We start from the raw sequence: 24,294 nt of genomic DNA, 5'->3' as shown, positions 1-24,294 counted from the left end.
CACACACGTGCTCTGGAATGTGCTCACTCAGCCTGCCCCATTGCTTCTGTCCCTCCTCTCTGTCCCCACTGCACTGCCTTCAGGCTGTGACTTCAGTCTCACTTCTCAATGATGCCAGCAGCTTGCTGGGCCTCTCTATCTCCTTTTCTCTCTTCCCATCACTTCCCACAGCCTTTCTGTTCTAAAGGCAGCACTATTGTAACCTCCCTGGAAAGCCAGTGGCTCCCCATTGCCTTCTAAATGGAGTCTTCCCTTTACTTAACATCTGGACCTCCCCTGCTTCCTCATGCCCCCCCCCCGCCCACCCCCCTTCCAGCCCCCCATCCCCCACCTCTGCTGTGGTCAGGCTCAGCCATAGCTGTCTTTTAGTCAAGTTCCTGCCGCTCTGTCCTGGAGATCCCTCTTGCGTGCAAGTCTAGTCAAAGTAACTCAATGTGTCCCCCACTCTTAGGCCACCAGGGATAATAGCCTGGGTTCTTCCTAATACCTTTTTTTCTTGAGACAAGGTCTTGTTATGTGCAGCCCTGCCTTGGTTCCATATATGCTAGGATATGCTAGGATTACAGGCATGTGCCACCACATACGCGCCTGTGTGTGTGTGTGTGTGTGTGTGTGTGTGTGTGTGTGTGTGTGTGTGTGTGTGTGTGTGTGCTGGTACTGGGGCTTGAACTCAGGGATTCTCACCTTTGCTTGGCTTTTTTGTGCAAGGCTAGTACTCTACCACTTGAGCACAAGCTCCACTTCTGGCTTTTTGGTGGTTAATTAGTTAAGAATCTCACAGATTATTCTGACCAGGCTGGTTTTGAACCTCAATCCTCACATCTCAGCGTTCTGAACAGACATGGTTACAGGCATGAGCCACTGGTGCCTGGCCATTACAGCTATTTTTATTTACTTTTTTTGTGCTGGTCCTGGGGCTTGAACTCAGGGTCTAGGCATTGTCCTTTTGCTATTTTTTTGCTCAAGGCTCTACTACTTGAGCCACAGCTCTACTTCTAGTATTTTTGGTAGTTAATTGATGATAAGTCTCTTGAGCTTTGCTGCACGAGCTGACTTCAAAGTGGGATCCTCAGATCTCAGCCTCCTGAGTAGCTAGTATTACAGGCGTGAGCCACTGATGCTCAGCCATTATAGCTATTTTTATTTTTGCCAGTCCTAGGGACTGAACTCAGGGCCTAGGCACTGTCCTTGAGCTTCTTTTGCTCAAGACCAGCACTCTACCACTTGAGCCACAGCTCTACTTTTGGCTTTTTCTGTGTATGTGGTACTGAGGAATTGAACCCAGGCTTTATATATGCTAGGCAAGCACTCTACCACTAAGCCACATTCCCAGCCCAATTACAGCTATTTTCTTCTTTTTTCTCTTTCTTTCTTTCTATCTTTCTTTCATTGGTCATGGGACTTGAACTCTGTGTCTGGGCACTGTCTCTCAGCTCTTCAGCTCAAGGATAGCACTCTACTACTTGAGCCACAACGTCACTTCTGGCTTTTTCTGTTTATGTGGTGCTGAGGAATCAAACCCAGGGCCTCATGCATGCAAGGCAAGCGCTCTACCACTGAGCCATCTTCCCGGCCAGATTACAGCTATTTTTAAAGAGTGCTTTGGATCTTTGCCAAGGTCCGCTGACCACCACAGAATTAATGACAGTCGGGGACTTCACCAGGCACAATGTTGACTCTGAGATGCCTTCACCCTACCTACTGCTCTACTGAGTGTGGCTTGAGGGCATGCCCACGGCTGTCCACCCATTGTCTACCTGGAGTCTCAGCAGCCCTGAGCAACTGCCTCCCGGGGTGGGGAGTCAACTCCTGGGCTCCCATCCAGTCTGCCCCTCACTAGCCCTGTGGCTGAGGGCCAGTCTCTGCACCTCGCCTGCAGCCTCCCATGTTCTTCTCTGCAGAATAAAGACAGTTGTAGCAAGAACCTTCCAGAAGATTCGAAAGAATTACACGAGCACCTTCAAAAAGCATTCAGGGCAGGACACGTAACCAGCACTGTTGACATGGTGATTATTGATTTAGTTTTTACAAGAAGTAAGGTAATAAAACATGCGCGTGTATGAGGTCGTTCAGCCCCCGCCCCTCCTACTCCCACACATTCCACAGGGGACCTCTGATATGCTGAGAGGGTTGCTTAGAAAGGCCTCCATAGACACGGGCAGTTTTCCTGGTCAGCAGGTAGATGGAGGGGAATCGAAAGCAGGGAGGAGGAACCCTTCTTCCCCCTCTGCTGGAGTTTCTGAGAGCTGGCCATGGCTGGTGCCAGTCCGTCGGAGCTCACACACTTCTGAAGGTAGATGATTGTTGGGGAACAGATGAGAAACAGACTCTAAGGAAATACCTTGGACCAGACGTGAGGCTGTGCACCCTAACATGGAGTGAGCAGGGCGCCGAGGCAGGGGGAGCTGGCCTAGGAACAAGCCCTGTGGCTCTGTGTCTTTCCTCCCTACAAAGGGCTGTTCAGGGCCCCAGTGCACCCCCACTATGATGCTTTAAGGGAGATGCTCAGCTCCCCACTGTAAGACCAGGGAAATGCCAAGAAGGGGGTGAGGAGTGGACCCTGCGGGCGGCGCTGCGGTGGCCACCTAGGCTGGGGACTCTTCGTTGCTCTTAATTTCCTCCCCTGCTTCCTCCTCTACCACCACCTCTTCTTCTGCCTCCAAGATTAGTGGCTTCTGAGGAAAGAGCAGAGAAAAGTTGGGAAGAGTCAAAAGCAGCCAACTTGTAAGGGTGTGGAGGAGGTGGGCAGGGCCAGGAGAATCTGCCAGGAGTCTCCCTTCTGTCATGTACAGCTTGAGCAGTCTCGAGCCTGTTCCTCCTGGGTACCTTGGCACCATCATCTGTAATGTGGACCTGGCACCCTGAAGGCCTGGGCTAGCATCAGACACAGAGCGTGAGAAGCCAGCACAGAGAGCAAGGCCTCAGTCCTGGGAGATGCTCTCTGACCTCAGAATTTTGAGCCAACTGCTGAGACTACTAAGCAAGAGAGGAGGAAGCTGGGCACCAGTGGTTCACGCCTGTAATCCTAGCTACTCAGGAGGCTGAGATCTGAGGATCATGATTCAAAGCCAGCCTGAGCAGGAAAAGTGTGAAACTGTGTGTGTGTGTGTATGTGTGTGTGTGTGTGTGTGTGTGTGTGTGTGTGTGTGTGCCTGCGCTGATCCTAGGGCTTGAACTCAGGACCTGTGCTATTTTTTGCTCAAGGCTAGTGCTCTACCACTTGAGCCACTGCTCTACTTAAGATAAGAGTCTCACAGCCTTTCCTGCCCAGGTTGGTTTTGAACCTTGATCCTCAGCTCTCAGCCTCCTGAGTACTTAGATGCCCAGCCAGATGCCATCTTTACAGCTCAATCTCCTCATTTTCCCAGATGGAAACTAAGGGACCAGGAAGTAAAGCAATTAGCTCAGGCAACAGAGGAAAAAAAAAAGTGTTTTAGAGCTGGGGCAGAGGGCAAAGGCACAATTCACGCTTCTGACACCAGACCAGCACACCCAATAAGAATGGCAGCCCTTGCCGGGCGCTGGTGGCTCATGCCCATAATCCTAGCTACTCAGGAGGCTGAGATCTAAGGATTGCGGTTCAAAGCCAACCTGGGCAGGAAAGTCCGTGAGACTCTTATCTCCAGTAAACCACTAGAAAACCGGAAGTGGTGCTGTGGCTCAGGGGGTAGAGCGCTCGCCTTGAGCTGAAGAGCTGAGGGACAGTGCCCAAGCCCAGAGTTCAAGCCCCACGACTGAAAAAAAAAAAAAAAAGAAAGAAAGAATGGCAGCCCTTTACTCCACGGGACTCAAGGCTCCAGCTCCTTGGATAACTCATGGATCCTAGGTAGCTCAGCACCTATGTTCAAGATGCATCCTCCGTGGTGGGGAGGAAGGAGGCCAGGAGGTACAGAGCAAGGCTCCTGCCCTGGTCTGATTGGAGAAACTGTTCCTCAGGAGGCGGGAAGTCCTCTCACTTGTCTGATGGACAAATGAAGGTCCAATCAGGAAGGAACAGCAAGCAGGCGTGACTCAGGTCCTGCCTCCCCCACCTAGGCCCTAGTGGAGGCCCTTACAAGCTTTGCCTTCTTCTTCTTCTTTGGATAGTCCTGGGGCTTGAATTCAGGGTCTGGACACTGTCCCTGAGCCTCTTTGTGCTCAAGGCTAGTGCTCTAGCACTTAAGCCTCAGCACCACTTCCAGCCTTTTCTGTTTATGCGGTACTGAGGAATCGAACCCAGGACTTCATGCATGCTAGGCAAACACTCTACCACTAAGCCAAATTCCCAGCCCTTGCCTTCTTCTTCATGGCCTCCACCTCCTTCCTCCTCATCTCTGACTGGATGACACTGAGGAACTCCTCTTCAGCCGTGATGACCAGTTCATCCAAGTTTACGCCCATCTCTTCATCCTTGCGGTCATCATCCTTGCTCTCGGCTTTGCCTTTCTCCTTCAGCCGCATCTCTCGTTGCCTGGCTTCCAGAATCTTCTCTCGCCGGGTCTCCCGCTCAAACATCTGGGACACACAAGGACAGAGTCTGGTAGGAAAGGGTAGGCAGCTGGCAATGCCAGCTCAGGGCCAGATGTCTGCACACAGGGTTAAAGCCAAGGACGCAGGGCTAGTTGGGTGCTGGTGGCTCACACCTGTAATCAGCTACTTAGGAGGATGAGGTCTAAGGATCATGGTTCCAAGCCAGCCTTGGCAGGAAAGCCTGAAGTGGAGCTGTGGCTCAAGTGATAGAGTACTAGCCTTGGGTGGAAAGGGCAAATGGACAGTGCCCAGACCTTGAGTTCAAGCCCTGGTACTCGCAGAAAGACAGACAGACAGACAGACAGACAGACAGACAGACAGAGGAGAGGAGGCTGACTAAACACTGGTCCTGGAGGACTGGAGCAGGGATTTAGTTATTCGCTTTCAGGGAGCATGGGGTACACAGGTTACAAGGTAAAGACCGTCCTCTGGACCCTGAGCCCTCTGGAGACCCAGCACAGTGGTAAGACCCCTGTCTCCAGCAGAACCAGGATGCTCTCCCAGGACCAGGCCTGCATCCCTGCTGCTGGGGAGTGCACTCAGGGTTGGGAGACGCAGTCATGGATGCAGCGTCCCTGAGGTTACTTTCATCATCTGTCTTCTGTATTGAATGGCCGGGCTGTCGAAACCTTCTATTGTTTGGAATTAGCCACATGGACCCAGTCAAAAGCACTTTGATTTACGACCAGGAAATGGAGGCCCTGGGAGGCAAAGGCTTTGGCCTGGGCCCCAGAGCCACACAGGGGCTGAGGTAGGCCAGGCGGACCCCATGCTGCCCCCTGGAGGAGGGAGGTGGGAACATGCCTTCCTCATTGCTGTTCTAGGTGCCGGGTCTGGGCACTGCTCACACAGGGCCCTCACCTGGGCGCCTGGCACTTACGGAGGAAGCTATGTTCTTCTCGTTCCTCTGGAGGGTGGAGAGTCCGCTGGAAACTTCCAGAAGGGTGGTTGTCCCCAGCTGGGAGCCACAGGCAATGAGACACCCATTGTCCTGCACCCGAAGGCAGAACAGGGCCTCGTCACACACCTGCTGGGAGGACAGCGTGGGTCAGGAAGAGGAGGAGGAGGAGCACGAACCCCTCTGCGTGGTTACCTGACTCCGGGAGCTTCGCCTTCCCCCCCACGCAGCACCCATGGTGACCCCCACTGCCTGATGCGGTGACATTTGTTGGGAGACTGTCAAGATCTTTGGTCACGCCTGTAATCCTAGCTACTCAGGAGGCTGAGATCTGAGGATCAGGGTTCAAAGCCAGTCCAGGCAGGGAAGCCTGTGAGACTCTTATCTCCAATGAAGTACCCCCCAAAAATCAGGAAACGGGGCCATGGCTCCAATGGGAGAGCACCAGCCTAGTGCAAAAGAATTAAATCCAAGAAGGATGGGGGAGGGGGGGCGGTGCACGTGACCTTCAGGCTGAGGGCAGGGTCACACTGCTTGAACACAATGTCCCAGATGTCCAGGGTCCCGTCCATCTTGGTAGTGAAAAAAACTGCCGGCCTCACAGGGCTCCAGGCTCCGTCGGTGAGGTAAGCCATGTGGTATCTGGGGGAAGGGGAGGTAGTGCCATGAGTCAGGGTCTGTCATGGGGAGGGATGGAGAGCCTGCTGAGAGCTACATACACCTCCCCTCACCCCAGGCCCTCTTGGGCTTCAAGGCCTCAGAGTCTTTTCTGGGCTGGAAGTTCTTCCTTGGGTCTAACTTGTAGCATGGAAGTCTTTCCCATCCACAGCTCACGGGCTGCTCCTGACAGGGTTATGGGGATGGTCAGGTGTGGATCCTTCTCAGCTAACAAGGCCACTGGCACATCTGTACAGCTGTACCTGAACCCTGTCATGGAGCCATACATAGGTGTGGTCAGAGAAAGGGCAGGAAGGAAGTCACAATTCTGAGATGCCATGAAGGCTATACTTCCTATCTACTTGCTTTGGATTTCCTCAACTCTTATTATTGAACATAGAACTTAAATAAAGAAAACCAGCAAGGCGCTGGCGGCTCACACGGGTAAGCCTAGTTACTGAGGGGGCTAAGATCTGAGGATCATGGTTCAAAGCTCAGCCCAGGCAGGAGAAAGTCCATGAGATTCTTATGTCCAATTAACCAGCAAAAAGCTGCAAGTAGAGGTATGTCTCAATGGTAGAGAGCCAGCCTTGAGTGAAAAAATTTAGTGATAGCACCAGGCTTGAGTTCAAGACCTAGAATTAGCACACATGCGCACACATGCACGCCCACACACATACACACAAAGTAAAAACAAAAATAAAATTTAAGACAAAATAAATCCTCCACATACACACATGTACATATATTTACACATATGTGCACACACGGTAGAGAGTTCAAGTCTTCCGCTCAACCCCATTCTCCCTTCCTGCACAGTGTTACAACTCCAGCTGTGTCATGTTGACCATGGCTGAGATGTCATTTCCGAGCCATGTGTGCAGTGGTGTGCAAACAACCAGGCTACAGCCAAAAATGATCAGGATAAAAGAAACACTGGAGATTTCTGACAAGCAATGAATAATTGTGAGGGCAACTATATTCCAAATGTTTCAGGGGACATGTTTAAACTTAAAAAAAAATGATTCATTGTTTTTACTGACATTTAAACCTCACTGGAATTCTGGTTTGGTTTTGTTGTTGTTTGTTGGATTTTTGTGACAGATCTGGGGCTTGAACTCCGGGCCTAGGCACTGTTTCTGAGCTCTTTTGCTCAAGGCTACCATTCTACCATTTTGAGTCACAGCTCCACTTCCAGTTTTCTAGTGGCTCATTGGAGATAAGAGTCTCACAGACTTTCCTGCCTGGACTGGCTTTGAACCCTGATCCTCAGATCCTAACCTCCTGAGTAGCTAAGATTATAGGTGTGAGCCACCAGCACCCAGCTTCTGTCTTTTTTATTTCCTCATTTTATTTCCCAAGCCTTGAACTCTGGTCCTGGGCACTGTCTCAGAGCAAGGCTAGCACTCTACCACTTGAGCCACAGTGCCATTTCCAGCTTTTTCTGTGATTTAATTGGAGATAAGAGTCTCACAGACTTTCCTGCCAGGGCTGGCTTTGAACCACAATCCTCAGATCTGTCGCCTGAGTCATTAGGATTACAGGTGTGAGCCACCAGCTTCTGGCTTTATATGCTAAATTCTATCAGCAGACAGGTCTCTGAAGTGGCCCCTTGGTCCCCTCCCCTCACTACACCCCATCCCGTCCCTGCACCCCACCCCTACTCACTTGGTCCACATAATGGATGACTCCCGGCTATCTTCAGACCAGATTCGGGCTGTCCAGTCTCCGACGGTCAGGAAGTTCTTTGGGTAGAAGGGGTTCCTCTGGAGGGCGTAGATGGGGCCATGGTGGCCGGCGAAGGTACATACGATCTTCTCCGCGGGGGTCTTGGCCTTGCGGTTGCAGGAAATGACGATCCCCTGCTCGGTGCCCACCATGAACTTGGTTGGCTGTGGAAAGGGTGATGCGCATGGAAGGTGCCATGAGACATGAACTCAGGGCGGGGCTGGTACCAGGCTCTGCTCAGGCAGGTGTTCTGCTCCTAGAAGCTGTCCCTGCCCTTCCCAGCCTCCTTAGATCTCCCTCTGGGGAACCTGCTTCACGATCCTATGCTTAATGAAGCCCTCCCTGGCTCTTCCTGTCCCCAGAGACTAGCTAGTGTCCATTAAGCAATTAGCCAGAAGGATCCTGGAATGTGTGCTGATAGATAGACGAAAGAAGGCCCAGATTGGAGTGCGGGAGGAGCCCTGATCACTCAGAGATAGTCAGAAGCCAAGTGCTGGTGGCTCATGCCTGTAATCCTAGCTTTTCAGGAGATTCCGATCTGAGGACCAAGATTCAAAGCCAGCCTTGGCAGGAAAGTCCATAGGACTCTTATTTTCAATTAACCAGTAAAAAGCCAGAAGTGGAGTTATAGCTCAAGTGGTAGAGTGCTAGCTGTGAGTGGAAAAGTTAAGGGACAGTGCCCAGGCCCTAGGACTTCAAACCCTAGAACTGACACACAAACAAAATACAGCCAGTTGCTGGTGGCTTGCACCTGTAATCCTAACGACTTCAGAGGTAGAGATCTGAGGATCACAGTTCAGAGCAATCGGGGGCAGGAAAGTCAGACTCCTATCACCAATTAATCACCAGAAAATGGTGATTAATGGTAGCACTGTGGCTCAAAGTGGTAAAGCAAAAAAGCTCAGGGAGAACACTCGCACCCTGAGTTCAAGCCTCACAACTGACAGACAGACAGACAGACAGATAGATAGATAGATAGATAGATAGATAGATAGATAGATAGATAGATAGATAGATAGATAGATAGATAGATAGATAGATAGATCCTGTTCAGTTTAAGACTATCCTCTGTTCCACTGGGAGAATGGTGGCCTTTCTCAAGAAGCTCTGCTGCCCCCTGCTGGAAGGTTGCTATAAAGCCCACAGAGGAGGGACTCAGCCATGAAGGAAGGCCCTTTGAGGGCCTGGCTGGGGCAGAGTGTAGGTGGGGAACAGGTATCCAGACAAAGGGAATCGAGGAAAGCAGAACAAGAAACACTCACCAACGTAGACTCAAACTCCAGGGAGATGGCACCCAAGGCATTTTCCAGATTCTCCTTTCTGGTGATGTCCATGATCACAACCTCGGTGGGCTCACTTATCTTTCGGATGTCCCACCACATGACCTGGCAAGGAGGGCAACTCTGAGGCCTCGAGGTCTCTTTGCCCTCTGTCTGACTTCCCAGGGTACAAGGATGTGGGTACCATGAGCAAACAACCCTCTGACACCCGCTGCTGTGGGCCACAAGATCCCACAGTAACAATGACAAGCTGCAAAAAGAAAAATCCCGATGCCGTGGCCTCACCCCAGCCTTGCCAGGTGTGGGCCCAAGAATCTGCATTCTTCAGGGCTCCTCACATGCAGCGTGGCAAAAAGCAGACTTAGGATGTGACTCCATAATGAATGCTGCAGAAAAATCTGCTCCTGTGTGCGAAACTCCAGGTATCGACATATTCTTCTGCTATGCATTTTCCCATAACCACAAAAACGTAAGATCCGCTTAAATAAATTACGAGGTAGCTGGACCCTCCTGACCCTAGAGGCATGGGGCAGCGGTTTATGACATGTGAGACCAACTCTAAAGGCAGAGCTGGAAACTAGCGCCCTGGGGAGGGACTGGGGGTTGTGGACACAAGACGGGGGCAGGATTTCCTGGACTGTCTTTTTGTCTGTTTGAGGTTTGGTTTGTGTGCACATTATTATGCTATTAGGCTAAAGGGCTGGAGGAGCTTGGTATAGCTCAGAGGTAGGCGTGCTTGCCAGGCATGATTGAAGCCCTAAGTTTGATTCCCAGAACTGCAAAATAAAATAAGATACAAAGAAACATCCTCTGGATGATGTGTGTGTGTGTGTGTGTGTGTGTGTGTGTGTGTGTGTGTGTGTGTGTGTGTCTGTCTGTCTGTGTCTGGATGTGTGTCTCTGTGTGTAATTGGAAGTAAGTCTTATGGACTTTCTTGCCCTGGCTGGCTCTAAACCAGTATCTTCAGATCTCGGCCTCCTGAGTAGCTAGATTACAGGCATTAGCCCCTGATGCCTGGATGGATTTTTTTTTTAATGCACAGCTGGGGATTGAACCCAGGGCCATGCACATGCTCAGTCCTAAAGGTTGAACCCAGGGCTTTGCACATGCACAGTGCTGAGCCTTGTACATGCTCAGTGCTGAAGATTGAACCCAGGGCCATGCACATGCTCAGTGCTGAGGCTTGAACCCAGGACCTTGCACATGCACAGTGCTCAGTGCTGAAGATTGAACCCAGGGCCTTGCACGTGCACAGTGCTGAGCCTTGCACATGCTCAGTGCTGAAGATTGAACCCAGGGCCTCACACATGCTAGGCCAGTGCTTACATCCCCAGGCCCCTGGGTGATTCTGAAGGACAGCAGGGAACCGTGTGTGTGAGCCCTGCCCTCTTCCCCGGGCCTGGCCGGCTGGTACCTGCCCATCTGTGGAAGCCGAGAAACATTCAGTGCCCGTCTTCGACTGCAGCCAGATACTGCCGTACACAGGATCTCGGTGGCTAAACTCGATGGTGGACAGCTCTGCCACCAGGCTGCCCTTGCGTGTGTCCCAGAAGGCTGGTGAGAGGGAAGCAAGCGGAGGTGAGGGAGATGCAGGCTTCCCTCCCTCAGGGGGAGAGCAGGGCCGGATGGTTGGCCTCTCTAGTTTTGGCAAGTATGTGGATTCCACCCCCCCCAAACCAAAGCTAGGTCCTGCTGGATGCTAGTGGATGCTAGTGGCTCACACTTGTAATCCTAGCTACTCAGGAGGCTGAGATCTGAAGATTATAGTTCAAAGCCAGCCCAGGCAGTACAATCTGTGCAATTCTTATTTCCAATTCACCAGCAAAAAGCTGGAAGTAAAGGTGTGGCTTAAGTGGTTGGAGCACCAGCCTTGAGTGGAAAAACTAAGGGAGATCGAGAGGCCTTGAGTTCAAGCCCCAGATACTGGCATAATAGAGGCTAAGTTCCAATCAGCTTTGAGTTTTCTGAATCTCTGGAAGAGATCCATAGAGTAGAAGCCTTACTCAGTGTGTTGTGTCCCTACTGTGTGCTGAGTGTGGCCTGCCACAGTGGGGAAGCCTCTGGGAATAGACTTGGCCAGTCCCAGGGGAGGTGGAAGGGGACTTGCATGATGCCCAGACCTTGATGGCTACTGTAGAAAGAAATGAACAGGGTGCTCCGGCAGGCCTTGGACATGAACTGACAGGGAGCTAAGATGGAGGGCAGGCCTGGGGCGGAACAGGCCAGGTAGAGGAGTACAGCCAGGCTCTACTTAGGCTAAAAGCACACCGAGAAGCCCTGGTCAGAAGATGTGGGCAAATAGAATACAATTGATATGAGCTTCTAGACCTTTCTTTGCTGCCTCCAGAGATCAACTCAAAGGATCTTGCCTCTACTGTGACTGTGCGGGGTGCTTTGCCCACAAAGCCGAGGCCTGTCTGCTCTCTGTCCTCGTGGATGGATTCGGTTTTCATTTCCCTGCACGTGCGCACGGGTGTGCGTGCACCCAGGACCTGCCCTCTTACTCTGCCCATTCTGCTTTTGCAGAAGATCAAAAGCATCAGAAACTTTGACTTAAGATGGAAGCCTTAGTCAGGCACAGGTGGCTCACTCCTGTAATCCGAGCTACTCAGGAGGTTGAGATCTGAGGATGGAGGTTTGAAGCCAGCCTGGGCAGGAAAGTCTGTGAGACTCTTATCTTTAACTAGCAAAAAGCTGGAAGCAGAGCTGTGGTTCAATGGACAGATTGCCAGCCTTGAGCATATAAAGCTCAGGAACAGTGCCAAGGCCCTGAGTTCAAGCCCTAAGACCAGCACACACACACACACACACACATACAGGTCTGGCCTGTGCTTTCTTGTTTGGCATGCTTGGGCATGGCAGCCCTTTGGGGTCCTATGTCCTCAGGTACCCTCTCAGCCCCTTCCTCCGGAGCACAGCTCCAGAGTCTAGGCTGCGCTGAGCACTGAGTGGGACATGAATAATGAGTAAGGCCAGGCTCCTGAATAAATCATGGCAGCGCCGCTCTGCTCTGGTCTTTCTGGAGTTCCGGCACCCAGATAATTTGGCAGGGAAACTGACAGGAGCCCTGGTCTGTTCCACGGCCTCTGCTTCTCAGGGAGGAGGCTGCAGCTCTGAGGCGGAGGCCAAGGGCCTTAGAAGACCTGCCCAGCCTGGCCCAGAGCATATGCTCCTCTCCTCCCCTCCTCTCTGACGTCCAAAACCATCCAGGTCTCCCCATGCATCTCCCAAGATGGGGTTCCATAGTGCTCCCATTATCCCTTAGACTTGGTCCCTAGTATATTTGGGGAAGAAAAATATTCCTGGAGTTTGAACTCAGGGCCTTATTCTAGCTGGGCAGGGACTCTACTGCTTGAGTCATGTCCTTCTCAACTCTTTCTTTGCGCTGGGGATTTGAACTTTGCACTTGTTCAACTTGTTTGCTCAACTGGTGCTCTACCACCTGAGCCATGTCTCCAGTCTGGCTTTTTGCTGGTTCTTTAGGAGATGGAGTCTAGCAGGCTTTTCTGTCTGAGTTGGCTTTGAAGTATGATCCTCTGCACCTCAGCCTTCTGAGTAGCTAGGATTCCAGGTGTGTGGCACAGCACTCCTCAGCTCTGATTACTATTATTATTTTACATGATTATTACAAAATTGATGCACAGAAATGTACTATTTTGTAAGTCAGGTAAGGAGTGCATTTCTCTTTGGACAACGTCACTCCTTCCTTCCCTAGCTCTGATTATATTTGAGGTAAGAGTCTTATTCCCCCCCTTATCCCCCCCTGCATCCCTCCACCTCCCCAAGTAGCAGGGATGGCAGGCCTCATAAGTTACTCTGAGCTTTTTCTGTGGAGACAGAGGCTTGGAATGGCCTCTAACCTCGATCCTCCTCATCCCCCATCTTCCGAACAGCTAAGATTATAGACCTGAGGCTCAGTAGCCAGTCTTGATAGTTGTTAAAAGCCTTTTTATTTTGTGCTAATATTAGACTTACTTAGAGTGATCACACCATGGCTAGTTATTGGCTGAGAGCCGGGGTCCCTCCTTACCTATCTGCCCATTGTAACAGCCCCCCAAGAGCACGTGGGCATCTTTGGGGTTGTACTCCAAGGTGATGAGTGGAGAGGAGGGCTTCAAGGCAATCTCAGGCCTATTGGGGTTTTCTATAGAATGGGAAGAAAAAAAAAGTCACATCAGGCTGGAACAGAAAAGACAGGGTCAACTGGTTTAACCTCTTCTACAGGTGGGGTGGCGAAGGAGCCAGGATCCCCTCTTCTGCCTCCTTGGCTCTGTCCCCTACCCTCTTTTTTTGGCAAGGGGGGTTACCTGTACTAGGACTTGAACTCAGGGCCTCAGGCTCAAGGCTGGTGCTCTACCATTTGAGCCTCAGCTCTAGATCTGGTTCTTTGCTGAAGGTAAGAGTCTCAAGGATGGGCTGGGAAGGTGGCTCAAGTGGTAGAGCGCTCGCCTTGCATGCATGAGGCCCTGGGTTTGATTCCTCAGCACCACATAAACAGAAAAAGCCAGAAGTAGTGCTGTGGCTCAAGTGGTAGAGCGCTCGCCTTGAGCTGAAGAGCTGAGGGACAGCGCCCAGGCCCAGGGTTCAGACCCCATGACTGACAAAAAAAATTAAAAAAAGAATCTCAAGGACTTTCCTGCCTGGGCTGGCTTCAAACTGAGATCCTCAGATCTCAGCCTCATGAGGAACTTCAAGGACAGGTGTGAGCCACCGGCACCAGGTAGAGCACCTATGGAGCCTAGGCAGGGGGCTAGGTTCAATCTCTAGCACTGGAAGAAAAAAATCGACACAAAAAGGTCAGGAATTGAGAGGGCTTTCCTGCTCCTGACTGGACAGCACCTGAGCCCAGGCAGGAAAGGAAGTGGACACAACAGGACTGGAAGAGTGCCTTCCATCAGGCCTGTATCTTTGACCCTCTTTCTAGCCTCTGGACTGGTTCCCTAGCCCTCCCTGGGGCCTCCCGGTGGAACCCCCTCTCCTCCTCACCCAGGTCCCAGATATAGGATTCATAGCTCATGTCCTCAGGCACTCGCTGGAAATCCAGGCACGAGTACGCCACTGCCAACTTCCTGTTGCCATCTGGGTGCCAGGAGAGGTGCGTGGCTGTCCGCTTGATTTCTTGAGGGTCCCTTCAGAAGGGGGAGCAAGGAGGGCAGAAGACTGAAAGGTGGGGCTCCCCCAGTTCCTTACTGAGTAGATTTGTTTTTCCTTACAAAGCTCCAATATATCCTTCAAAATCTCCTTCACTCAGACACAACTGATTTTACAAATAAAGTTGTCAAAACTCCCATAAATGGAAAAACCATCCAAGCCAGCCTGGGCAGACAAGTCTGGGAGACTCTTTTTTGGGGGGGGGTTTCGGTCGTGGGGCCTGAACTCTGGGCCTGGGCGCTGTCCCTCAGCTCTTCAGCTCAAGGCTAGCGCTCTACCACTTGAGCCACAGTGCCACTTCTGGCTTTTTTCTTTTTGCTTATATGGTGCTGAGGAATGGAACCCAGGGCCTCATGCATGCAAGGCAAGCGCTCTACCACTGAGCCACCTTCCCAGCCCCTGGGAGACTCTTATCTCCAATGAACCACCAGAAAACTGGAAGTGGCGCTGTGGCTCAAAGTGGTAGAGTGCTTGCCTTGAGCAAAAGAGCTCCGGGACAGCTCCCAGGCCTTGAGTTCAAGCCCCACGACTGACAGAAAAAAAGAAAGGCCACATTGTTCACCACTCAACTACATGACATTCTGGAAAACGCCAAACTCAAGAGATAATGAAAAGACCAGGGGTTGGAGGAGCAGACAGGGCAGCCTTCAGCTAGAGGACTCCCCTGGACAGTGAAACCATTCTATAGCATATTGTCATGGTAGACACATCACTCATTCGACATTTGTCACAACCCACAGAATGTGACCAATCCCAAGGAATCCCAGAATATCACTTCTGTAATTCTAGCTATTCAGGAAGCTGAGATCTGGAGGATCACAGTTCACATTTTTTTGGGGGGGAGGGAGGATCCAGTCGTGGGGCCTGAACTCTGGGTCTGGGCGCTATCCTTCAGCTCTTCAGCTCAAGGCTAGCGCTCTACCACTTGAGCCACAGCACCACTTCCAGCTTTTTTCTTTTTGCTTATGTGGTACTGAGGAGTCGAACCCAGGGCCTCAGGCATGAAAGGCAAGCGCTCTACCACTGAGCCAACTTCCCAGCCCCTGGAGGATCACAGTTCAAAGGCAGCCCAGTCAGAAAAGTCCATGAGAATCTATCTCCAATTACGCTTAATGGTAATGTCAGGATGGAAGTGTGGCTCAGGAGGTAGAGCACCAGCCAAGCAATTATATGGATTAAAAATGAAGCTCTCTGAGTTCAAACCCCAGTATTAGCCCCCCCCCCAAAGAAAATAAACAAAACAATAAACTATGGACTCTGGCTGCTGATCCCATTCGTTTTACCAGCTGCATAGTATTCCCTGGGTGTACCAGAGTTGCTGGGCAGCCTGTACTGATGGACTTAGCTTGTTCCAGCTCTGGCCAACACACACACACACACACACACACACACACACACACACTCCTGCTGCAAGGAATTCCTACATGCAGGGATTTCACACGTATAACATGGATTAAGACCTGTGGTCAAACTGCTGTCCTTGGAGTTGACACCCAAGAACGTGGGACGGGTGATCTCTCTGCCCTCCATGCTGTGAGGTCCAGCACTTCTGGCTGACTCCAGGGCAGAAACTAACCCCACCTGTACACAGCCTGCACATCCTTGATGCTCTTCCCCACTGGGGGTGGGGTGGGGGAGGGGGCACGAGTCACATCTCTGTTGGGTACCTGTCACTCTGCCCCTGGTGAAGTGAATAATGCCCAGGGCATGGAGCGCCCACCCGGGGGACTGGCAGCGGCCCAGAGCCTGCTTCCAGGGGAACTACCTGAAGACATTGAGTGTTTTGGCCGAAGGGGCCTCCTCCGTCACCTCTACAGCTTCCTCGTCATCGAAATACTCCTCATAAATGTTGATGGCATTGTTCTGCTTGATGCAGTGCTCCATGATCTGGGGGGAACATACGGGAGTCCTTTGCCCATCCTTCTCTCTGTGCTGCTGCTTTTTGTTGTTGTTGTTTTTGGATCGGTCGTGGGACTTGAACTCTGGGCCTGAGCGCTGTCCCTCAGCTCTTCAGCTCAAGGTGAGTGCTCTACCGCTTGAGCCACAGCACCACTTCCAGTTTTCTAGTGGTTAATTGGAGATAAGAGTCTCACGGACTTTCCTGTCCAGGTTGGCTTTGAACCTCCATCCTCAGATCTCAGCCTCCTGAGTAGCTAGGATTACAGGCGTGTACCACTGGCACCCGGCACTTTTTTTGTGTGTGTACCAAGACTTGAATTCAGAGCCTCCTGCTTGCCCACAGCTGTCACTCTACTACTCGAGCCACACCACCTCCAGACCTGCTTTTTGTTGGTAATTTTTTGGAGCTAGAGTCTAGGGAACTTTGTCTCCCTGGGTTGGCTTTAAATAGCTCTCAGCCTCCTGAAGAGCTGTGATCACAGGTGTGAGCCACCAGTGGCTGACTCAGTCTGTGCATTTTGGATGGACGGGGGCAGTATTTATTGATGGATCTTTGAGGGCAAAGTGGTATAAGGATTGCCAATCTCCCTCCCCTTGATAGACACAGAAGCCCACGGAGGGCAGGAACAGCAGGGGTATGGCAGGCCCGGTGGACACTGAAGTTGGGGTGTGGCCCGTGGCTGGAGCTGGGGGAAAGGCTTACGCAGCCCAGCTGCATGATGGCGTTGATGTAGTTCTCATCCTTCTCCACTTTCTTGCGGAATCGGATGGTCTGCTCCAGCTCCAGGGGGTTCACGTCCTTGGGCCAGCCCCCCTCGACGTGGTTAACCCCCCGGGTCTCCATCTCGAAGCGCTCTGTATTGGCCTAAACAGAGAGCCAATAGGTGAGCGCCACAGGGAAGAAGACACTGGCCACCTCTACAAACCATGACCCTGGGCTTGCAGGACCCTGAGCAACCAAGGATGGATGCCAAGGGCCCTCGCCAAAGCCACTTAGCGGGAACTTTCTGATTTGTGCCTGGTTTGGGTTGCTACTTATTTTGTTTTGCTGTTCATGGGGCTTGAACACTGGGCTTGGGCTCTGTCCCTCAGCTCTTCAGCTCAAGGCCAATACTCTACCACTTGAGCCACAGTGCCACTTCCATTTTCTGGTGGTTTACTGGAGATAAGAGTCTCATGGACTTTCCTGCCTGGGCTGCCTTTGAACCATGATCCTCAAATCTCAGCCTCCAGAGTATTACAGGATTACAGGCATGAACCATGAGTGTCAGGCTCATCTAAACTAATTACACTGGGACCAGCCACACCCAAATGAAAGGTGTTTTGGTCCAGTTGAGCATGGCTGTCACACAGGTGTTTGGGGACATGATAAAGTGGGTGATCTCATTCTGCCCAATTTTCTCTCAGCAGCTACTGACCTAGCCCCCTGGTTCATGGGCGGGACTTCTCTGGGTCTCTCCGGAGCATCTAGAACCCCACCCACCCTGTCTGTAACTTCCTGTGGACTACTCCTAAGAGATGGGTTCTCTTTCCTCTGAATCCCCTGAATTCTTCCCCCACACCCAATGCCCAAAGTGACTCAAGGCTGGTCTTCCCCACTTCTAGCACCTGTACAGGCTATTGTCACCTGGTTGCTCTGGCCCCCAACCCGGGGCGTGGGAAGTGGGACCCACCTCGTGCTCCGACATGCTGGCAGAGCACTGGATGCCCTTGTCCACTGGGTTGCGCTCCACGAACTGCAAGGCCAGTTCGGGGTTGGGCGTGATGTCGATGTTGAGCTCGGCCTGGCGGTCTGAGAAGTTGCATTGCTTCCCAAACTCACTGCGCTTCTTGAGATACACGTACACAATCTCCATGGCAACAGCTGCTGCAGGGGGGAGAGGGGGAGACAGGGCTATGGGGCTGCACCTGGCCCCTGCCCCTACTCCTGGGGCAGCTCCAGTGGTGTGATCTGGCTTTCAAAGGGTGGCAGAGACCCTACGGGAGATTCCCCCCCCCTCCAGAAGTACCTTTGTATTTTAAAACCCCATCTGAGCTGCAGTGCTGGTGGCTCACACCTGTAATCCTAGCTACTCAGAAGGCAAAGAAGTGAGGATCATGGTTTCAAACCAACTTAAGTCTGTGAGACTCTTATCTCCAACCAGCAAAAAACTGCAAGAGGAGGTGTGGCTCAAGTAAAAAAAAAGTGCCAGTCTCTGAATTCAAGTCCCAGTACTGGCACAGCACAAAACAAAAGCCAACCAACCAACCAACCCAGCATAATGGCAAACCGCTTCTAGCACCAACTTGAGTCAGACTCTAGCAGCTTCTCTCCTGGGTGGAAGCAGTAACAGAGGGGTGAGGGGAGACGCCCACAGCAGCAGGGGGCCCTCATGTCTTTTTCTTGTCAGTTGTGGGGCTTGAACTCGAGTCCTGGGTGCAGTCCCTGAGCCTTTTTGCTCAAGGTTAAGAGCTCTACCACTTTCAGCCACAGCACCACTTCTGGTTTTCTGGTGGTTAATTGGAAATAAGAGTCTTACGGACTCTCCTGCCCAGGCTGGCTTAGAGCAGCGATCTTCAAATCTCAGCCTCCTGAGTAGCTAGGATTACAAGTCTGAGCCACCAGTGCTTGGTTCCTGATATCTTTCTTTTACACTAAGATAGGACTTTGGGGAAAAAGCATGCAAAGTTAATTAAATTATTCCCCTGTGCCTCCCAGGGAAGGTTGCAGGACCCAGCATTGCTTCAGCCTCATTCCCCCGCTGTCTCTGTCTTTTCTTTGTCTGTCGTGTGTCTGCCTGTCTCCTCCTTCCCTCCCTCTTTCAACAAAGAGGCTTGGGAGAAGGAGGAGACTCCAGGAAGACAAAAATAGCCTCTTCATCCCCATCAGATTTTTAACAGTTTTGCTCTCCCAAGGCCGAGCCCTGAGGGAGAACACTGGCTTTGTTTTGGTTGGAGGCAGACAGAGGGACATTTAAGGCTGGCCCCAATATGGGAGACCGCCCCAGCGCCAGCAAGGCATGAAGATGAATAGAGAGAGAGGTCAGCCAAGCGGGTGGAAGGGGCGGCTCCCCTTTCTTGGGAGACAATTAGTATGAGGCAGATGTCCCCATACTGTTCATCAGGGGCTGAACAGGGGGCCTGGAAAGAGGGGCAGCAGTTGTGTTGACTGCTGCCTGGTTTTTCAGAGGGTGCCTGACCTCTGTGGGAAACTGGAGGCCTACAGGGCTGCACAGCACTCAGATGAGCTACCGGCCGGGAGTCAGACTGGAACCATTACTCACTACCGAAATAAAATTCACAGTGGGTGTGGAGGTGCGTGTCCTTGGGAGTCTAAGCCAACCTAAAAGATGCTTTTGCTAGCTCCTATGAATTAACTAAAAGCTCTCCAACTTTTTGCCCTTTGATCAGAGCTATTCTCTACTGTAGTCAGTTTTGCAATCATGGGCTGCAAGAAAGACTATATTCACTGATAAAGCATGTGTGTGTATGGGTGTGGGGGGGTTGGGTATGTGGGTGTGTGCATGCGTGCATGCACCAGTACTGGAGTTTGAACGCAGGGCCTGGATGATGTCCCTTAGCTTCTCCACTCATGGCTGGCACTCTACTACTTGACCCATACCTCTAATTTCAGTTTTTTGGGTGGTTAATTGGCTATGAGTCTCCTGGACTTTTCCTGCCTGGCCTGGCTTCACATCCTGGTCCTCAGATCTCAGCCTTCTTGAGTAGTTAGGATTACAGGTGTGAGCCACTATCTTATTTATTTGGCATATAGAGTAAATGGCTGGACCTAACTTCGAATTCCTTGACTTTGGGCCTAGGGGTCTAAAACTGACTTCAGGAGGGTGAGGCAGAATGATTGTGATTTTGAGGTTTATCTGGGCTACATAGCTAATCCCTGTCTTACACACCCCTTTCACCCCTTTGTTGATAGAATGAGCAGACTCATTTCTGGAGAAGAAAGGACCCCTGCGGCTTAACAGGAAGTGTGTTTCTCTAGTGTGGAGAAAGGCAGGAAGAGGGTCTCCATTCCTGGGCTGGTGGGGGAGGGAAGGGGAAGGCTGACCCCTGCACAGGACTCCGCCATAGAATAAGAGGAGGACGTTTTCCTCTTGCTCTAATCCAGGGGCAGTCCCAGTTTGTGTGCCCAGGACTGTCCAGCCCTACCTGGCAAACATGCAGTGGGAGCTTCCTTCCTGCTGACCCATGGCTGACCCATGGCTGACCCATGGCACCTGGCATTCTGGGGTTCTAAGGGACTCACCTGGCCATCAAAAGACCCTTCCCTCCCTAGTCCTCCCCGCTGCTCACACTGGGCCCCTGCCCCAAGCTTGGTGGACCCAGGCGGGAAGGAGGAAGGTCAGGGCAAGGAGAGGCAGGAGGAGGTCCCAGAATTAGGAGAGTGACATAGGCCTACAGATCTTCCCAACAATGCTTCCTCCATCAATCTTCCTCCAACAATGCTCACAACTCAGCGCTGTGGGCGATCCCTGGGCTCTGTTCCCAGGTGCGGACAGCTCACACCTGTCATCCTAGCTACTTGGGGGCCTGAGATTTGAAGATGGAAGTTTGAAAACAGTTCAGGCACATTGCTAATCTCCAATTTACCACCCAATCAGGAAGTGGAGGTGTATAACCCCAGGAGAGGGAGAGACAGAAAGAGGAGGAGAGTGAGGGGGTGGCGGACAGGCAGACAGAGTCAGACACAGGGAGACAGAGACCTTTGAGTTTAAGCCCTAGTCTTGTACATACACAAAGGCCAATGCCCTTCTACCACTTGAGCCACGCCTCCTCTGCTGTCTGAGAGGTGGCCTTCTTTATTCACCCTCTATTCCCTTTATTCACCCTCACACAGAGAAGCCTGAGCCTGTCTTTGTCACCTGCTGAGCGTGTGCCATTGACACCAACCTTCTACCTAGGCTCTCTACAGCTCCTCTCCCATTCTTCCTCTTCCTCTTTAACCCCCAACCCCCCCCCAAATAAATAAAGAGGAGACTTGAAACAAACAAGGGACTTGAAGAGAGACACAGGATCTGAAGGCTAGGAGAGGATGCACTTCCGCAGTTCAAGAGAAGGAGCAAACTAGGATCTTGTTGCAGGAAAAAACAACGGCATGGGCTATGAAGACTCAACCAACTGTGGGCTACCGACTGTGATCCTGGACAGTGGCACCTCTCAGCCAGAGAGACAGAAGAAAGGATTCAAAGTGAGGCATGGCTCAGAGGTAGACAGACCCCTTGCCTAGGAACTCCAAGGCCAAGAGTTCAAACCCTCCGTGCCCCCCACAAATGGCACCTAGCAGATGCACATCATTCTTTATTTCCTTCCCTCTCTCATCACAAAGTTCTCTTCAGGGCGGATTTTCTACCCATCGAACTGTAAACCCAGCAGAGGTCTCACAGGGGTGCGGGGTTGGGGGGGGCGATGGGGTAGGGGTGCAGGAGGTTTAGGTGTTCGGGGTTGCAGGGTCCCGGAAGGGTCTCCAGGGCAGCGAGGACCCGTGCAGTGGAGGGCATTGGAAAGGCTGGTCCTGACCCAGCACCCTGCAGAACGATCCCAGAAGGACAGCACGGGGGGGGGGGGGATTGATGCACTATTAGTGATTATTACCCGTGGGACTCCCTCCTCTTCACCGATCACTTTCCTCTTCAGGCCTGGACGGATCTCCCCGCGTCGACCCCTAAACCCCGGATTGGCTCCTCGGGTCGCTTCTCCCCCCTCCCACCCCGCCCGCCGCGTCTGCGTCCTGCACGGCTCAAACCGCTGGGAGCCGCAGAGTTTACCGGTTGCCTAGCAACCCCGGCCGGGCCGAGACGCCGGCCGCGGGGAGGCAGCATGGAGCGCGCGCCGTCCGCGGGTCCCGCCTCCCCGGCCCGGCCCGCCCCTCCCCTGCGTGTCTGCAGCGCGGGGCTGGCGGGCGGGGGCTGGCGGGCGGGGGGGGGGGTGAGGGAGGGGGGGCAAAGTCAGCCGAGTTACAAACCCAGCCCCTGGGGACACGGGATTCCACCGGCTTTGCCAAGAAGCGCATCCAAGACGCACAGATGCGCATCTGGCTGAGTCCCGAGAAAAGGCAAAAAGGTTTCGGTCAGTGCTGGGAAAGCCCCGAGCCCTGGCCGACCCGGTGGATGGAGGCGGGCTCTGCTCTGCTGTCTGCTTCTGGTCTTGGCAGGCCACCTCGCCACTCCTTCCTGCAACTTCCTCCCCTTCCCCCTTCCTCTGTAGCTTCTCCTGCACACGGCTGGCTACCTCGCCAGAACTCAGCATTCCCACGATTGTAGCTGGCACGTTGTCATTCGTCGTTGTGGTTCGCTGAAGGGATGAACGCTCAGGAAGGAATCGTGTTTCTTTATTATATGACTTTCAACAAGCTGCTTCCCCCCTCCCCCCTCTCCTCCTCCTCCTCCTCCTCCTCCTCCTCCTCCTCCTCCTCCTCCTCCTCCTCCTCCTCCTCCTCCTCCTCCTCCTCCTCCTCCTCCTCCTCCTCCTCCTCCTCCTCCTCCTCCTCCTCCTCTTTTCTTCTTCTTTTCTTTTATACCGATCCTGGGAGGTTTGAACTCAAGAGCGTCATGTTCTCACTTTAGCTCTTCTGCACGGGTTAGCTTTGAACCATGAATCTCAGGTCTCAGTCTCTTCAATAGCTAGGTTCACAGGCATGACCCATCAGTGCCCAGCACTTTCCTCTTCTAACATCCAACTCTCCTGATCTGCAGAATGGGGTCACTGGCAGTTCCTGCAGAATAATTTGGGAAGACACAGGGGAATGTCCAGCCCCTCCATGAAGGCTGGGTGGATGGAGCGAGAGTGAAGCCAGCACTGTGCTTCAGCATTGCATGGAGTGAGGTTAACCTGAGTTCAGGGATAGAGCTGGGGATTTGGATTCTGGCATACAAGGAATGACTCATCCCAAAAGAGGGACTGGGGGGTTGGAACTGGGCCCTGGAAAGTGATCATGAGCTGCCAGGAGTGGGAAGAGCCTTCCAGATTTGGGGGAGTGGGGATGTGATCCCTCTACCACCTTCCCTGCCCCCCCCCAGCTCAGGAAGCTGAGGACTCCAATGACCATTATTCTGTGGGAGAAGTGGGGGTGGGTGGGTAACACAGGAGAAATGGGAGAAATTGAAGGGAAGCCTCAGTCACTTTGCTCTTATCATGGCTTATCATGATTTAGTGGAGGCTCTTTACCCCACGCTCAGGCCTGTTCACTGCCAACCACGACCAGAAACTGTAAACTTCACTGGCAAGCTCTTGGCAGGCATCTCAGCAGCCTGGGTGGCTGGCCAGCATGAGATCATAGAACTAGCTCTTTTTAAATGTGGTATCTCTCAACTCCCCACCCAATCCCAGTTTAATTAGCAACAGAAATTCCTTGCTGAGTGCAACCCCTGTCCCTGTCCATCTCCCAGGCTGGCTCCAAATCTATTGCCCCTGACAGCATCCACTTCCTCTCCTCATCCTCTGTATCTTTTAAAAAAATTTTTCCCCAAAGAGGGGTTTACTGGAGTTTGAGCTCAGGGCTTTGTGCAGGTGCTGTGCTACTTGAGCCATGCCCCTAGCCCTTTTTGCTTTGGTGACTTATTTTTTTTGTCAATCATGGGGCTTGAACTCTGGGCCTGGGCGCTGTCCCTCAGCTCTTCAGCTCAAGGCTAGCGTTCTACCACTTGAGCCACACCGCCACTTCCAGTTTTCTATGGTTTATTAAAGAGTCTCACAGACTTTCCTGCCCGGGCTGGCTTTGAACCATGATCCTCAGATCTCAGCTTCCTTTGTAGCTGGGATTACAGGCATGAGCCACTAGTGTCCAGCTTGCTTTGGTTACTTTTGACATAGGGTGTTGCTTTTTGACCAGCCTGGCTTGGGCCAATGTCCTCCTATTTATACTAACTGCCATAGCTGAAATGAAAGGCATTCATCACTTTTTTTTTTTTCCTGTTGAAATGAGGTCTTGAGAACTTTTTTTTGTCCGGATGGGCCTGGAACTGCGATCCTCCTAATCTCAACCTCCACTGCAGCTAGCATGGACCTCTTCTACAGAGAACTTTCTTGGTCACTTTTTCTCTTAGCTTTCTTTGGCAAACAATGTGTAATTACAGTACTATCAGGTAGGAGTTATTTGTTCACCCCACTGAGGCTGTGTGTGTGGTGTGTGTGTGTGTGTGTGTGTGTGTATTGAAGTTGGGTGACGGTTGTTGACTG

General features: G+C 52.1%; 1 protein-coding gene across 1 annotated transcript; it reads right to left on the bottom strand.

Annotated features, from left to right (window-relative positions):
• Positions 1 to 1,991: 1,991 nt before the first annotated feature.
• Dnai2 (dynein axonemal intermediate chain 2) lies at positions 1,992 to 21,798 on the bottom strand. The gene is made up of 13 exons (XM_069993287.1): positions 21,712 to 21,798; positions 17,796 to 17,989; positions 16,826 to 16,987; positions 15,989 to 16,110; positions 14,059 to 14,201; positions 13,103 to 13,216; positions 10,487 to 10,626; positions 9,055 to 9,177; positions 7,733 to 7,956; positions 5,914 to 6,049; positions 5,390 to 5,536; positions 4,276 to 4,494; positions 1,992 to 2,675 (listed from the first exon to the last, which is right to left on the bottom strand). The coding sequence occupies exons 2-13, from the start codon at positions 17,976 to 17,978 to the stop codon at positions 2,586 to 2,588; spliced, it is 1,803 nt and encodes a 600-aa protein (XP_069849388.1). The 5' UTR covers positions 17,979 to 17,989; positions 21,712 to 21,798; the 3' UTR covers positions 1,992 to 2,585.
• Positions 21,799 to 24,294: the final 2,496 nt, after the last annotated feature.

The sequence above is a fragment of the Dipodomys merriami genome, unplaced genomic scaffold (assembly GCF_024711535.1).
Source record: "Dipodomys merriami isolate MVZ:Mamm:240054 unplaced genomic scaffold, mDipMer1.0.p SCAF_42, whole genome shotgun sequence".
Taxonomy (NCBI): domain Eukaryota; kingdom Metazoa; phylum Chordata; class Mammalia; order Rodentia; family Heteromyidae; genus Dipodomys; species Dipodomys merriami.
This window is presented reverse-complemented; position numbering and strand designations above follow the sequence as displayed.

What these genes read in the sequence shown, in the direction of transcription:
- Dnai2 (XM_069993287.1), bottom strand. Translation starts at nt 17,978, where the DNA reads ATGGAGATTGTGTACGTGTATCTCAAGAAGCGCAGTGAGTTTGGGAAG. An exon ending in CTGTTACAATGGGCAGATAG is followed by an intron (nt 10,627 to 13,102) that starts GTAAGGAGGGAC and finishes CCCTCTCACCAG; the next exon opens with CCTTCTGGGACACACGCAAG. An exon ending in CGGCTTCCACAGATGGGCAG is followed by an intron (nt 9,178 to 10,486) that starts GTACCAGCCGGC and finishes CCTCCTTGCCAG; the next exon opens with GTCATGTGGTGGGACATCCG.